Source organism: Balaenoptera physalus, assembly GCF_965194825.1.
Source record: "Balaenoptera physalus genome assembly, chromosome: 6".
In the NCBI taxonomy this organism is placed as follows: domain Eukaryota; kingdom Metazoa; phylum Chordata; class Mammalia; order Artiodactyla; family Balaenopteridae; genus Balaenoptera; species Balaenoptera physalus.
Window position 1 is genome coordinate 103426275 of NC_138885.1, and position 13234 is coordinate 103439508.

The 13234-nt window shown below is 35.9% G+C and overlaps 1 protein-coding gene across 17 annotated transcripts in view; it reads right to left on the reverse strand.

Annotated features, from left to right (window-relative positions):
• IKZF2 (IKAROS family zinc finger 2) overlaps positions 1 to 13234 on the reverse strand; it is a 219730-nt gene that overhangs the window by 56551 nt on the left and 149945 nt on the right. For all 17 annotated transcript variants that reach the window (XM_082467483.1, XM_082467481.1, XM_082467484.1 and 14 more), the window contains one exon: positions 11058 to 11225. In XM_082467483.1, the coding sequence (XP_082323609.1) occupies positions 11058 to 11225 (168 nt within the window). The remainder of the gene's footprint in view (positions 1 to 11057; positions 11226 to 13234) is intronic.

Below are 13234 nucleotides of genomic sequence, written 5' to 3' on the forward strand. Positions count from 1 at the left end.
CATTAAAAATACATACTCTTCTATTGTGTTTTAAATATTTAATTTGGGCACTGCATTAGAGTTTGTGAGAAATATACCTGAAGTGCTAATTAGGAAAAAATATGCAATTCTAGTTCCTCCTAGATTTAAAAAATAACAAGTATGCTAAGTATTGTTTTGATTAATAGGGGTCCAGGGCTTACTTGTAACACTATTTCCCCAGTGTACTGGCTATAATAAAGACAATTAAAAGGAGTAATACCTAACGTATGAAGCACACTAATCAAATTTCTAAGAATGAAAAGACTATAATCACTTGCTAAACTAAAAATCTGACAAAACTAATAAAACATTTTTTATAGCAGGAGCACTGATTCAGCACAAAAAACTGACATAAATACTATGTTATGTTATAAATTTACATAAAGGAAATTAGATGATTTGTGTGGTAAATCTCAGATTAATGGATAGAGTTTAAAATATAAACCAGTATCTTTTATTTTCCTACAACCTTATATATTAATATAAGGTTGGGATATGTTTACAAAGTGTAGTTTACTTTCTCAATGGACTAAAAATTTGACTGTGGTCTCCAGCTGATATATTGTTGATGATGCAATTCTTTATTTCTCTCTCCTTTCCTTCTTGTCATTTAAATTTCACATGTAAAAGGATCTGGGTTTTGTTTTTCCTTCCTCAGTCATTCTTTTTTTTTGAGTGTTCCAAAGAGGCAAAAGTAGAAAGAGGGTTGCAATTGCTAGATATCTTAAATTTAGCCAACATACTGCAATAAAATAAAGCAATTCTAATGAAATATCCAGCATCAATACCAGCAGAATAGCTCTAACCCATAATATATGAAAATAGTTTAAAAAAAAATTAAACACTGATGACTGCTGTACAAACAAAACTTAGATTGTATTATTTCACTTTTTTTTTTTTCCTGAATGGACAATATTTCAGAAATAGGATATAGCACTGCCATAACAAAAGTAAGAAAGGTTCTGATTTCTCCTGTTATTATCTTAAGAAGTTGGGAATAAAATCTAGGAGTTGTTGACAGGAATCATCTGCTATTGAAAAAAGATGATCATATTAATCTATTTCCAGAAATAATATTATACTGTTTAAAATTATTGTTAGAAAACAAACTTTTCCATAGCAAATACTGGTAAACACTACCAAAATATTTTTGCTCTTTAAGGAGCCCTGATTTATTAATTATTTATAAAATTGGGCATCCTTTCAAAATTAAAAAAATATTAATGACTGTAATCAAAATTTAAAACATGCAATCAAGTGTGTGACTGCATCTTCCATTCCAGTGTGAAAAATATCATTCAAGTACTAACTGGCAAAGGTGGGGGAGGGAAAAGTCAACATTGTTTTACACTTCTGCTGGCATTCAGCAACACAGAGCTTTTTCAAAAATATTCTTTAAAAGGGAATGCATTTTAAATGAGCAAACTATATCTGGAACTAGAAGTGCAAAATCAGAAACTGTCTACATCAAGGTTCTGAGATTTACGTTAGCAGATGGTAGCAGAGAAGTAATGTTGGTGCCACGAAGGTCATCTGAAAATCTTAAGACCTATTCCATTTTATGTAAATCTGTTTTGAAAGTTAAAACAAACAATAGAAAACTAAAAAAAAAAAAAACTGGGGAGTGGGGACTACCCTTTTACTCTTTAAGGTTTGATCTTAGTGACTGATGGGCAGCAAAATCCCAGGAGAAAAGATAACAGATTGTTATAGCATCATATAATATGAGCAGCATAGGAAGATTAAAAGATTAAATTAAGTGATCTGACAAAGTCACACAGCTAATTTGCAATGAGCCCATTCGAAAACCCAGATGTCTTGACCTCTTGACTTCCAGACAGTACTCTTTTTTGCTTTATCATTTTGAGTTAAAAGAGTTCAGCAAGACAGAGGATACAATAAACACATGGGCTGTATCATTTATTCCGTAGCATGTAGTACAGATTTTGGAGTTTGACTGTCTTGGTTTGAATTCAGGCTCTGCCCGTGTGACCTCTCTGTGCCTCAGTTTCCTCACCTGTAAACTAGGAATAATATTAGTGAGAAGCTTTCTGTCTTTCCATTCCCTTTGAAAAGCATACTGAAATTCTGGTGCTCCCAGGCCCTTCTTTGGTATGCCGACGTAAACACTTCTAGCAGTTGAACTGGATACTCACGTTCAGTCAGTTATGATTCTAGCCAAACCTATTTATGCCAGCTGTACCTGTTATCATAATTAAATAAATTATTCAAATATACATATTCCAATAAAATAAGTATAGAAAGAAAGTTCTTTCTATAAAAACTAATTTTACCACTCTGGAAAAATTCAATAAAGGTGAGTTGAAAAACAACTGCTAGTGAATTGGAGGTAGGCAAAGGTAATCTTAAAAATTAGTGAGAAAAATCTTTAAAAAATTTAATAGAAGTCTGATTGCTTCACAAGGTCTTTAAGTTCTTAAAGAAACTGAAAATGGAATTAGAGATGATGTGATATGAATGTGGTTTAGGCCAGAAAAATTACTTGGAATTCCATAACTAAATTCCTCACTGAAAGGAAAGGGCTTGGTCTTATATATATATATATAAAAAAAGATTAAATACATATTTTATATTGGGTTGGCCAATAACATCTTACGGGAATACCCGAACAAACTTTTTGGCCAACCCAATGTTTATATTTTTAAATGTTAAGGACCTTTCTTATGAAAAGAATTTCCCATATTGCTAGACATATTGTTTTTAGTTGATAAACTACCTGGTTTTGCTCATGTCAGGTAAAAGAGTGTTAATTAAACGAATAATCCATAGGAAGTGCTTAGCACAGTGCCTCATGCCTATGGAGAGTTCAAGAAATGCCAGACATTACGTGTCAATAACCTAACTACTGGGGCTATGCAACCAAAATCAAGACACTACCTGGTGTCCTCTAGAGTATGCAAGAGAGTTCCAAATAGAAACTTTCAGCTTATATGGGATCTTACAAGGGAGGGAAGGAAGAAAGAAAGAAGGAAAGAGCGAGCTAGCATTTATTGAATGTATACTGTATTCCAGATATTTTTCTTAAACTAATAGATATAAAATCTCACAGAAATATGTAAGTGCACGTCAATACTGGGCTCATTGTTACCAACCTACTACATGGAAAATTTTCAAATCTAAAACACAGGAAGCAAAGATGCAGTATTAATACTGTAGAACACAATAGCTAACTAAATAGAACAAAACAATGAGCACTCATTACCCAAAGTAGGGGTTGGGATGGAAAAGAAAGAAGCAAGATACTTCGTATTAATAATAATATTTATAAAAAACAGAAATTAGAATTAAAAATCGTTACATTACACTTAATACCCTATACTAGTAAGTTTAAGCACTAGTTTTTAAATTTAATCAATCTGTGGCATATTTTCTTTCACCTCTATAGCCATTTTCACTCTGCTCTGCTCTACTCCTGCAGAAAGCTAATTTCTATTGGCTTCATCAATAGGCTCCTTTTTCCTCTGGCTTCTGGTTATGCTCATTTAATGTAAGGCATCAGCAAGACAGAAGGGGTGGAAAGAGTGAGGCCAAGGTGTTTATTCCTCAGTCACAGGTTAGCAGGGGTACATTCCTCTACTGAAGGTCAGTTTCAAGACTGTCTCCTACATCTCCTAATTCCAGTGACCTCTTCAGACATGGGATTGCAACCATCCCTTGTTGGTTTTCTTTATGCCTACCCCTTCTCTTGTAAATATTAGTGCTTTCATGAATGTCTCCACATTTTCCCCATTTGAGTGTCTCACTGCTTTCCTATCAGGGCTCTGATTGATAGTTATTGGTAGCAGGAGTGGCCCAAGGCCTCAGACAAAATGGCATTCTGGCATTAAGTTTCTCATGTTTGAAGAGAACAGCATGGCCTCCTTATGAGGAAGTTAGTGAAATCCTGGTAATTCTAGACATGTGGTAGCAACATGATTACTCAAATTGTCACTGATGGTAGTATGAAGTGCAGATGCAAGGCAAAGCTTTAGGAGTTGTGGTCTTTACTTGCTGAAGGAACAATGGTGGTGTCTAATGTGAAGACTGTAGTGTTACATGGCTGCTTCTGATGGCCTGAAGGATTATACAAAGGAGAAAGGACAAATTGAAGGTCCTGAATGCTCAAGTCAGAACAGTGGTGAAATATCAAAGTTCTCTGTTAGCTTTAAGAGAGTCCTTATTTACTTAAGGCTCAGGGCAAATAAGGCTGAAGACCAACTCCAGAATCTGATTTGAAGGGTTATGAAATTGCCATATTAAATAAAACGGGCAAAGCCAATACCATTTGGTCTTGGCAACAGGGTAATGATGGGGAAAGAGTGAAACAAGGGTTGTTATGATCAAATCAAATACTGAGGTTCAGAATGTTGAACCCCTAAACTCTCCCGAACCATCCTTGCCAAAAGACACATTTGTCTTCACTCCCCACCATTCCATTTAAGGAAACCAACAGTCCCGTAAATCAGCCTTTCCGTATAGTAAGAGGACTTCCAACTGCTTCAGCTGAGGCGGGAACTCAATCAGAGAATGGTGATTCTTTTCAGGACTCATTTCTATTACCACTCATGGCCCTCCAGGCTCATACCAAGTTAGATATTAATATAGCCAAAATTGAGGGATATTTAGGAGGTGACAGCCTGTACACTGAAAGAATTGCAAAACTTTACCAATTTGTATCAGTAAGGAGTCCAGACAGCATGTAAGGAAATGGATTGATTCTAAGGGTTTTATACCAAGAAGATGAACTAAAATGCTAGATCAGGCCAAATTTATCAATATAGGTGCATTCATTTGGAATCTGGGATTTAATATATTGCCTTGAGCAGGTGGGAGTGACTGGTTAATTGAATCCTTGATTCAATGATGGCTTAGACAGTGAAAAGTTGAGAGGGTAGAATTTTCTTGGTACACCAAAGTAGAAGTCCAAAAGCTCAAGTAAGAATATTGGAAAGGATCTATTTATGAATGACCCTGTTCAGTCCTCCCCTAACCATACCCCTGGAAGGGCCTCACCAAAGAATTACATTGGTGAGGAAAGAACCAGCGTGCTTGAAAAGCTTCCTGGTAACTGTCTTCTCTAGGCTGGAGAAAACAATGATAGATGTTACAAACAGATCTGGGCTCCCTAATTTAAATGTATCCAATGTGATCTTCTGAGATGGCAGACGCTTTGTGGTAGAAATTAATTTCAGGAAGTGCAGTTATCTTAATAAGCCACAGGGATGGGATAACAACATGTTTTGTGCCACAGGGTTCTATGGAAATGGCTAATGGATTACAGATCCTCCAAGAATGAAAAAGATGATTAGACTGCCAAGCTGCTAACTGTCTTACATGGACAGGAAAAGTCTAGGTCTTGTGGGCAAAAACCCAACTTTAGTTGCCGTAGTGGAATTCATGATCTCTTATCCACTGCCCAGACCTAAGCCTATTCACATATCCAGAGTCACATAATTTTAGGTGGGGACAGAGTCCCTTTCAGAAGGGCCCTGAAACCTGGCCACAGATGTATGCTATGAATTTTCCTCTAAGCCATTCCAGAATCACCTGTGGCCATTTATGAGGGTGACTGTGAATTGGGAGAAGGAAAATACCAAATTCTTCTGCAGGTTATTAGACAATTGTATTAGATTAGCTCTGAACTGACATTAATCCCTGGAACCCAAAATACCACCGTGGCCCACCAGTCAAAGTGGGAGCTTATGGAGGTCAAGATATATATGGAGACTTCACCCAAGTCCATCTTATAGTATCATAGGAATAAATGCATTTAGTAATGGGAAGAACCCTTACACTGGTTCCCTGACCCATGGCAGGAGGTCTACTATAAAAAGCCAAGAACGTGCTATCCAATGAAAATATGAATCACATATATAATTTAAAATTTTCTAATAGCCACATTTTAAACAGGTGGAATTAATTTTCATAATATAATATATTTAATAAATATAATTTCAACATGTGGCATTAACCATATGAAGGTACTTAACAGCCACATGTGACTAGTGGCTACCATATTGGAGATTGCAGCCCTAGAACTATCATTTCTCCCAAGATAATAAACTAAAACTGAAGGATGCTAGGGTGGTCACTCCTACTACATACCCATTTAAAACTGTTTGTTAGGCTAATGCAAGCCCTAGATGGTTCTATGGATGAATGACAGTTTAATCACATCATAATGCCAACTACAGAAGCAGTTCTAGTAGTAGTATCTCTGCTGGAGCATATTAACATAGTACCTGATACCATGTATGGAGCTACTGACTTAATTTTTTTAAAAGTAATTCCTTATCAACAAAGATAATCAGAGGCAGTTTGTCTTCACAATGCAGGGTCAACATACTTTCACTATCTTACCTTAAGGCTAGGTCAACTCTTCTCTCTTTGTCATAATATAGTCCAAAGAAATCTTGTTCATCTTGACACCTCACATAACATCAAGCTGGAACATTACATTCATGGTATTATACTAATTGGATTTGGTGATGGGTCAGGAAGTAGTAAACACTTAAGATGCCTCAGTAAGACATATACTAGGGCATAGGAGATAATCTCTGAAAAGTTTAGGGACTTGCAACATTGGTGAAATTTTAGGGGCCTAGCAATGTAGGCATGTTGAAATAGAGCCTCTATAGTAAATGATAAGTTGCTGCACCTTGTACCTTTCATTATGAAGAAGGAGGCAGAAAATGTGGTGTCCTCTTTGAATTTTAGAAGCAAGATATACCACGTTTGGGTATTCTGCTCTGATGCATGTACTAGATAATCAACAAGGCTGCCAACGTTGAGAGGGGACTGGGGGAAGAAATGAATCTGCAGTGTACCTCTGCTGTAATGAAAGCTGCTATTTAGACCTTTGGTTCTAAGATCCAGAAATGTAATGATTTTTGGAAATATCTGTGGTAAACAAAGAGGGTGTATGACATATCTGCCACTGAAGCATCAGAATGCCGATCCCTAATGGAGTAAATATATGTGATCTTCTCAATAACGATTTGCCATTTGAAAAGCAGCTCTTAATTTGTTATTGGACTCTTGTTAAGACTAAGTATTAGGTCATGGGACTCCAAAAGACTATGTCGCCCAAACTAGACAAAATGAACTATGTGTTAATCCGATTCAACATATCATAAAATAAGATGTGCACAAGAGCATTTCATTGTTAAATGAAACTTGGATCACACAGGTTTGGGAAGCCCAAGTATACATCATGAGCAAGTAGCTCACGTGTTTCTGATACCTGCTACTAGCTTCACAGTCTCTCACAATCTGGCCTCATGGGGTGTTCTCAATGACCAATTAATGTAGGATAAAACCACATGAACCCAGCTTGTAAATGGATTGTATGGTATTTAGTACTAGCTGCAACTACTGTGTTATTGGCCCAATGAAGGGGGCTGCCCCTGAAATATAGTAGTGAAAGATAACCCCCTAGCAGAATTTCAGATTGTACGGTTTGCATGGAAGAAGAGATAGCTGAGGTTTTGATACATGGCATGGCCATATGGTCAAGGACTTGGAAAAACAAGACTGGAAGATGGGAGATTGAAGGTTTGGAAGAGTTATGCAGATGTGCCTCTCAGAATTGGTACAAAGTGTGACAACATGGTTACTATGTGAATTCCCTCTAGAGGGCTTCCATTGTGGAGAACGCTCTTAGTAATCTGGACAAGATTATGTGATGGGTGACCCAAGCCAATAACACAATCTATTTTATGGATGACAGTCAGATTCTTTATCTAGCTACCCTGGTGCTTGCTCAAGTGGCCCATGTACAAAGTGACAATGGGAACAAGGGTGGAAACTATGTATGGCTTCAACAACATAGATTTCCCCCCTCTCTATGGCTGATTTAACTACAACAACTGCTGAGTTCACCACTTTCCAATGCTGAGACACTGATACAGCACTATTCTCCAAGGTGATCGACCAGTCAATTAATGGCTGGCAGGTTACAATGAACTTCTTTCAACCTGAAGAAGGGAGAAATTTATTCTCATAGAAATTGATAGATATTCGGGATATAGATTTACCTCCCCTTCCTTCAATACTTTTGTATGTGCCTCTACGCCTGGATTTAACAGAATGCCTTAACAATTATCATAGTATTCCTTAAAATATTGACTTTAACCAGGAAATTCTTTTCACGGCAAAGGAAATACAGAAATGGGCTCAAACCTATAGATTTCTCTGGCCATACCTCATGCCACATCATCCAGAATCATTTGGCTAAATAGAGGGGTGAAGTGGCCTACCAGTGGAGTGGTTCATGTATAGTTGCTAGCTGGGAGAAGTTTGGGTGTGTTCTATAGGATATGATAAATGCCAAAAGTCATCTATCTCCTCCATTGCCAGAATGCATAAGTTTGAGAACAAAGAGGTTAAGGTAGTAGTGGCCACAACACAAATACCTCATATAACTCATTTAAGGGATTTTCACTTCCTGTGCTGAAATCTTGAGATTGGTGGTTTTGGAGATCTCAGTGCCCAAAGGAAGAATGTTTCTACCAGAGATCAGAGTTCTGTTACCATTGTATTGGAAGCTGAGACTACTCCCTGGCTATTTGGGGCATTTTAAGCTGCTGAATTAACAGGAAGAGAAGTGGGCTATGCTATTGGCTGGTAATTTTTCCAGATTACCAAAATGATCTGGGGTTGTTGCTATACGATATGGGCAAGGCCAACTATGTTTGAAACTCAGGAGATTTACTGGGGCATCTCTAACAAAAACTTCTCCAATAATGCTGGTTATCGAAAAACTGCAGTAATCCAAGGAAGAAAGGGCCACCAAATACTCAAACTTGTAGGAATTCAGGATCACCCATAAAGAACCCTGTCCAGACCAGGGGCTAAAAAGAGGGTGAAAGTAAGGGGAAGATGAAATTGGCAGTGGAAGAAGAAAGCTCTAATGATCACCTTGAGCTTTCTGACCAATTAGAGAAGCATGGACTTTGGAAGCTATGTTTTTTGTTCTATCTATTGTGAAAAACATTGGTGATGGTTAGTGTTGGAAGTAGGTCTGAACTGACTTCACCCCTTGATGATGCAGTAAGTGGATGATACCCCTCTCCCCCTCTCATCCCTCCATTAAACTCCCCTTATTAGCCAATTTGAGCATATCTGTTTGTATATCTGTAAAGGTCATGACTTAGTATACCAAATTGCAAAATCAGCATAATAGCAGTTAAAGGGACCATATCTTTTTTTTTGAACCTCAAACTGGAAATGTATTTATTTACAAAATTTACAGTTTCATAGAAACAGCTTTGCTTTATGCACATAAACTTTATAATTATATAGAACCGTGTAAATTATAGGGTCTGGTTTTGCAAAGCCAGTGGAAGGGGCTTACTTTGGGTGACATATTTCCCTCCCCTCATTCCACTAGCCACCAACCAGGAGCCCCTGTATGGACCATGCCTAATCTGCATAACAAAACCAATTGTAGCTGTCCAGCTTAGTCTAACACAAAAACCAAGGTGTCTTGACTTCTTAGACACTACCCACAGGGATAAATCTCTTGAAAGAACAAAAAGGAAATCAAGGAAACAAATTGAGATGACTGTCAAATGCCTTCCAGAGGTGTCACCAGGCAGTGAACCTTCTAAGAGCAATCTAGCAATCACCAGGTAAAGTTACATGTATACACTAAACTATGATAGTAAAAACAACACAGTTTTGTAAATTTTGTGACCAGTGGAAATAGATGTTTAAAGTTATATTTCTGCCTCAACTTCATCCTCATGAAAAGCTATGTTTTATATAATCCTTGGTCAACTGAATAATACTTTAATAAGCCAGAGTGCATGGATACCTAAAGGAAATAACTGTCAGGTCTTAAAAATATCTTTCAATAAAGAATACTTTTTATAATAAAACAATACCACTTTAAGATATAATTTTCACAGCATAATTTCTAAATAAAATATAATGTGTGATAGTTGGAAATGAGTGAACTGCTTTAAGTCAGGGATGAATATAAAATATATACTTAAAACAGTTTAATATTTGCTTTAATTTCATTTTTCTGTAACAGCCCCAAATTTAAAGAGTTAATGTCTAGAATAGTTTTACATTATTTCACATTCACGTTAAAAAACTGTGTAAAGCCTTAAGGATTAACAGGAAAAATGTAAAGAAAGATAGTATGAGCATTACCTCACAACCCACAGCACTCTCTAATATAATTTGTCAATGTAGATGAAGATATCACTTCCATCATATCTTCATATTAAAATTAAATTTTAATATGTCATTATGAACAGAAGGAGCATATAAAACTGGCTTGAGAGTATTCTATATTAATTTTCCACCTTTAACTTCTTAGTTATGGCAATTCATGCTAAAGCCAAATGGAATTCATTCAGTATCTAATCATTCTTTTGCTTGTATGCACTATATTCTGGCATTTAAAATAAAATCAAACTTATTCTAGATTTTTAAATGATTATTTATGAAGCAGAGAAAAGTTTCAGACAGCATCCAATGACTATAGTTTGAGAGTTAAAGAAACAAGGAGGGTTAAAGTTAAACATAAAACACTCTCACAGCCAATTTTCTAATGAGCATAATATTTTCAAGTTTAAAAATAGTGATATTTGACTTCCCACTGAGGTCTCAGCCCAGGTACCATATCAGTCAAAATAATACCACAGCTTTCCTCTCCTCTATGGTAACAGCAGCACGTAATGATGATATTTTACTAAATTTTCCATTATTCTGGATTAACCATAATTACTGCATTAATAATTGTAAAATTTTAAAATCATAGAAAATTTATATAACAGCTGTTTCCTTCAATGGCTTGAAACTCTTCAGTTGACAGTACTCCTTTCTGCCAAGTCTGTAAATCTAAAAAAGAAGGGCCATATGCATCCTGCAAGATTTGTCAGTTATTCAGTGTACACAAATAAAAATACTGTCTAGCTCATTCCCAGCTATGCAACAAAGCTAGAAGTTACTTTGTATTATGCTATAGCAGTCTCCTGAGTTCTCATATTTTACTTTCTTCTCAAAGAGTTGGTGGCACTTACCAGAGTGGGTCCTGAGGTGTCCTGTGAGGGCGTCCCTCCTTCTACAGGCATAGCTACAGAAAGGACATTTGAACGGCTTCTCTCCAGAGTGTAACTTTATGTGTCTCAAAAGGTTGCCCTTCTGAGTAAAAGAAGCTCCACACTGGTTACAGTGGAAGGGACGTTCACCTGCAGAAGGGGAAAGAGGTGGGGACGATCAAGTAGGTTATGTGCAAGTGACTAATTTGCTGTACAATGTTAACTACAGCCAGTTCTCTGTGCTGAGAATGTCCATCTCCCTCCTAAGTCTTCTAAACCTTTATCTTCCTAGAATTTGCTTTGCTAATACCAAAGTCCCAAACTTTAGGTCAAGTGCCGTTTCCACTCTTCATGTAAATTTTACAGGATTCCTGTCATTGACTGCAAAGAGTAACAATCGTAGCATTGACCACTGGTTGAACAACTAGGTGCCATCACTTTACTGACTTTATTGGTTGCTTTACATACAATATTTCAAACCTCACGATGGCATTACTAATTTGGTATTAATAATTTCAATTTACAAATGAAGGAATGGAAGTTCAAGTATCAGAGTTTCTGATTATAGTCACAGCTAATAGGTACTTGAGCTGATCATGACTCTTGGTCAATTTGACTACAAAATCTTGCTCTATTTAGTGTACCATGTTATCTCTTAAAAAAAAATCACAGAAACTTTGAGCTGAAAGGGACCTTTCGTCTAACTCTCTAATTTAGCTGATAATTTTGTTATCAGGGAGCCAAAGAGGTTCAATGAATGAACTAGGTTGCAAAGCTCATTACCACAAAATCTCAAAATATAGCCCAGGTCTCTGGACTCTCCTAGTCGCTAACAATAAAACCTGTGGCAAAATTTGCTGATATAATCAGAGAAAATCAGAAGAAAATTATTCATCCAGACATTTCCTGTACATATATTCTCTGTTTCTTGTGGAAATCATTTATTTGATAGGAACCTTTTCTCCTACTACTCATATTGCCCTAAAATTGTTTAAGCCAGAATTATCTGCTGTCTGTTGCCATCAACTGGCTGTTGACAATGTCACTGAAGGTAAAAACGTAGTTTGATGAGGGAGTAAAATTGGCAAGTAGGATCATACTGATAACATCATTAAACCGTGATGAAATACTCCCTTTAAACATGTCTATCTCTAAAGATAGACATAAAATATAAATTAATATATAAATAATACAAATATATTAAAACTCAACATTAGAATAAAAATTAAATTAAAAAACAATTCCCTTTTGGTTGAACTGGACCATTTCTGTACTTGAGGTTAGATAATGACTGTAATTTTAATAGTTTTCAAAAAATTTTACACTGAATTGTCATGTTTCATATCTTTAACTGAAACATTCATAATAATAGTGAATAATGAAACCACACTATATTTGGGGGCCTTTAAAATAATGCAAACTCAGTGATTCTTTTTATTAAAGAAAGCTAGGAGGCATAAGTAAGATAAACTTTGGTCACCTTCTGGCAGCTACCACTGCACATTCTATCATATAGATTATAAAGCCCAAGGAAATTGAAAAATTGACAGATCAGGTGTATCTTGAATTCTGTAGTTCTTGCTCATTTTGGAACTTAATGAGATATATACTGAAAAAGAGTAATCTGTGTGTGTGTAGCAAGGGTTAAGGTTTTTTTCTTAAGAAATTTGGAGAGCTTATGACCTAAGTTTACAAGAAGTCCTATATTGATGGTTGAAAAAGAATTATTCATAATGTTAAAGTTACCTTAAATTTTATCTAATTTAACTTGTTTGACTCCTTTGGTAAAACTGACAAATCAACACTAAATACAGCTTAAAAAAGAGGCACAACCTAAAACCTCTCATATGATATATTATAAAATAATCAAAGTTTAAAAATAAACCAAATTTTGGTAAATCTTTTTTTTTAATCTTATGCACACACACACACACACATATATATACAACTTAATTCTTTTACTTGTTTCAATGGAACAGCAGTCTAAAACTTTTTAAAGTCAGAATTTTCTACTCCCCACCTGTGTCATGAAATTAGTAATAAAAAGGCAGGAGGATTTTATTAATGAAATTTTCTTACTCTCTAAGAAGTTAATAGCAAATGTAAATTATACATTTTACTAAAAACATTTGATTTTACTTTTGAAATCTATGTAGGGT